Here is a 3,489-nt window from a genome sequence, read left to right as displayed (position 1 = left end):
AAGCTACTATACAAAGAGAATACAGTTATTCTCAAAACAGAGAAAGGTGACTCGGACAGAGTCGCCACACCAGTAGGTCTAAGGCAGGGCTGCGCCCTATCGCCGACCCTATTTATCCTCTACACATCCGAGCTGGAAGAGCAACTACTCAAGTCCAGAAAAGGCTATGACGTGCGGATCTCAAAAAACATATTCCTACCAAATAGAATACAGAACAGGAAAATCCCTGGACTACTATTCGCGGATGATCTAGTGCTAATCGCACACACATGGTCAGACATGGAGAAACTTCTCCAAATCACGTCGACCTTCGGTGAGGAAAGAGGCCTCATATTCAATCCCGCCAAATCTGCGGTTCTAGAATTCAATCGGGTAGACGACACAACCGATAAGAACTTATTCATTCAGGGTAAGATAATCCCGAAGGAAAGAACTTACAAATACTTGGGCATACATCTAAGCACGGACGCAAACTATCTCGAGGACCAGGAAAAAATCTGGAAGGAGAAAACGCGCAAGGCGCTATATCAACTACATGCTAAAGTGCTGTGGAAATTCAATCGCTTTGAAACGACGAAAATACAGTGGAAAGCCACATGCGTTCCAGCGCTAACGTACTGTAACACGGTAACCGTCATGTCGAATACTCTACGGAAAAACATAGAATCAGCCCAGAGACAAGCAGCAAGGTGGGCGCTAGGGGAACCAGCGTGCAACTTAGCCAATGAATTCTTGAAAGGAGAGCTAGGCTGGTCAACTTTCGAAGAGAGGGAAGCCAAGAGCAAAATCACATACTTCAAGCGCATACAAGAGATGGCCGACGAAAGATGGGCGAAACAAATGCTAACCATGATGAGCATCAACAATGCCAAAATCAAAGCCGTAGAGAGGCTGAAAACGCTGTCATTGAAATATGACTGCGATAACATAGTGGTTAAACGATCGGAAGCAGGCGAAGCCTGCCTGAACACATTCAAAAAGAGTGTGGAAAAAAAGATACCGAGATTTAGTCCATCAAGAATGGAGAGACGGCATGAACAAAAAGTCCAGCCTCGCAAGGTATCGAAAACACAAACAACAATGCGGTACCATTGACCACATATACGACAATAGCAGAGGAAGTGTATTGCTCGCACAAGCCAGAGCCGGCTTCCTCAGAACCAGGAAATTCAGGTCAAGATTCGAAGAGATTGACCCGAGTTGCAGGATTTGTGGTCAGGAGGAAACTCTGGAGCACGTCCTGATGGCATGCCAAGAAAGGACATGCGGTGACGAAGAGATTCAAAAAAGGCTTGGGTTACATGAGGAGTCTGAAAGGCGAATCATTAACGATACTAAGCGGATTCTCGAGAGATGGGAGAGAAGGGAGGCGAAGCCACCCACACCCCAGAAGTGGAGCGTCACATAGTCTCCAGCGATCGCGCCCCCGCAGTCGGGGTTTCTATTAGAAATGGAGCATAAATCAATCAATCAATCAATCAATCACTTTGAGAACGAGATTGAGAAATAGAGGAAAACGAGGGTTCTTCTCGCAGGAGTCGAGCTAAATCCCGGGTTCCTATCGCTTGGCTTCCGATTATCATCTTGGAGCACATTGGTTAATAGCATTGCAAGGATTCTTAGATGGTCAGCGAATCGGCGCTCTCCAGCGACGGAGATTGCTCTCGCTGATCCAGTCAGCACGCAGTAGTCGCTCCAGGCGACCGAGAAAATACTGGCGAATGTTCAGAGAGCTTACTTCGGGGAAGAGATAGCGTCCGCTTGTAAGGACATCGCGAAGAATAGCAGGCTGCTCAAACTAGCTCCGTTCGTGGATGAACTCGGGGTCTAGCGATGTCGCTCCAGGCTAGAACGCGCCGAGGAATTAAGTTTCGAGGAGAAGTTTCCAAGGCTACTCCCGGGCGAGGATGCAGCGGTCAGGCTCCTCATTCGATTTTTTCACGAAAAAAGATGTCATCACGTCGGAGGTGTCGCAGCGACCCTCAGTATTCTTCGGAAGAAATACTATATTTTCTCAGCGCAGCGAGCAGTGAAAGCGTCCTGAAGGGCTGCAAGATATGCATGCTGTTTCGCGCAGAAGCGGCGACAGAGCCTGTCCCTCCAATACCGAATTTCTCAATAATGCGTTTATTACCAAGTTTTGGTGTGGTTCCTCCATGAGGTTTAAATATACATATATGCACATCTGTTCGCGTATACACTTTATCACATTTTATCACATTTTGAGATCAAGTTTTTGACCAATCGAAACTCTCCTTTGCTGGGCATGAGAACAGATGAAATTCTACACATTGGATGGCACCCTGCGGAAAAGCTACATACTGCTTTTCGTATGTCCGGCTTCCAGAGCCATCCATCTTGAGCTTGTTCCAGACATGACGGCGTATGAATTTCCCTTGTCGCCGAAGAAATTTCTCGCCCGATTCAGCAGCGTAACGCGAATCATGTCGGACAACGGCCTATCATTCGTCAGGGCAACTAGGGAATTGAAAATAATCTACGATCATGTGAAATGTCCAGCCGTTCAGCAGCACCTCGTCAATGCGGAAATTACGTGGGAATTCATCACCCTCCACGCGCCCACTCATGGCGCATGGTGGGAACGCATGGTTCAAAGAGTGAAACGTCCGCTAAGGAAAATTCTAGGTCGAGGCGCCCCGCGGTTCAGGGAGTTAGAAACAGTGCTGGTAGAAATTGAATCCTTGGTGAATCACAGACCTCTCACGGCAGTGCAAGGCGATCCGAATGAGATCAGCGCCTTGTCGCCGGCGGATCTACTCTACGGACATAGAGCGAAACCGACACTGCCTGAAATGAAATTCAAACCAGATTCGCGAGAAGCAGCGAACTCGATAGTTTTTCCGAGGCGTTGGAAACACCAGCAATCGGTTATTCGAGCCTTCCAGAGGCGGTTTTCGCAGGAATATATCCAGTATCTAGGAACCGCGCAGAGTAGGAATCCGTCAGAGTCGCGAGGCGTACAAGTCGGCGATGTATGCCTGTTGCAGGATCCGAGTCCTTCGAAAGCGCGTTGGCCTTTGTGTCGCGTGCTGAGTCTTTCCGGCGGGGGAGAGGACGGATCGTCGGCAACGATCCTGTCTCATTAAGACGGGTACAGGCCGAGTCTTCCAGAGACCGCTGCAGTGGCTCTACCCGCTAGAGGTCTAGCTGCGAGAGAATAGAGAGACTGAGTGAGCAACGGATAATGCCATTACATATATTAAAAAAATATTACATCAGAACGCATCATCAGGCGGATCAGACGAACGGAGATAGGTTGCGATGGCGCCCCAGGCCCATCTCATACGCATCGGTCTTCGTCTCGGCGTCTGCTCGGAGCGGACGAGACGCCACGGGTGCGCCTTCTTCGGCGGCGACGGGCGCGGCTTCAATAGCAGCAGGCGGGGGTCCTCGGACGTCGGCCACGGGTCCCTCGTCGACTGTGAGCGCGTAGAGCTGGAGCAATCGGACCAGGAACTGCTGTACGAG

At 49.6% G+C, this 3,489-nt stretch overlaps 1 protein-coding gene and 1 pseudogene across 1 annotated transcript; both read left to right on the top strand.

Moving 5' to 3' along the window:
- Positions 1–279: 279 nt before the first annotated feature.
- LOC108865225 (uncharacterized) lies at positions 280–1,095 on the top strand. Its single transcript, XM_018642039.1, has one exon. It carries the CDS (start codon positions 280–282, stop codon positions 1,093–1,095), a length of 816 nt encoding a protein of 271 aa, XP_018497555.1.
- Positions 1,096–2,444: 1,349 nt separating this feature from the next.
- LOC114828603 (uncharacterized) lies at positions 2,445–3,168 on the top strand (annotated as a pseudogene).
- The last annotated feature ends 321 nt before the right edge of the window (positions 3,169–3,489 follow it).

This window comes from Galendromus occidentalis, unplaced genomic scaffold (assembly GCF_000255335.2).
Source record: "Galendromus occidentalis unplaced genomic scaffold, Mocc_1.1 scf7180000075413, whole genome shotgun sequence".
Classification (NCBI taxonomy): Eukaryota; Metazoa; Arthropoda; class Arachnida; order Mesostigmata; family Phytoseiidae; genus Galendromus; species Galendromus occidentalis.
This window is presented reverse-complemented; position numbering and strand designations above follow the sequence as displayed.

Coding starts and splice junctions, on each gene's coding strand:
- LOC108865225 (XM_018642039.1), top strand. CDS start 280: ATGGAGAAACTTCTCCAAATCACGTCGACCTTCGGTGAGGAAAGAGGC.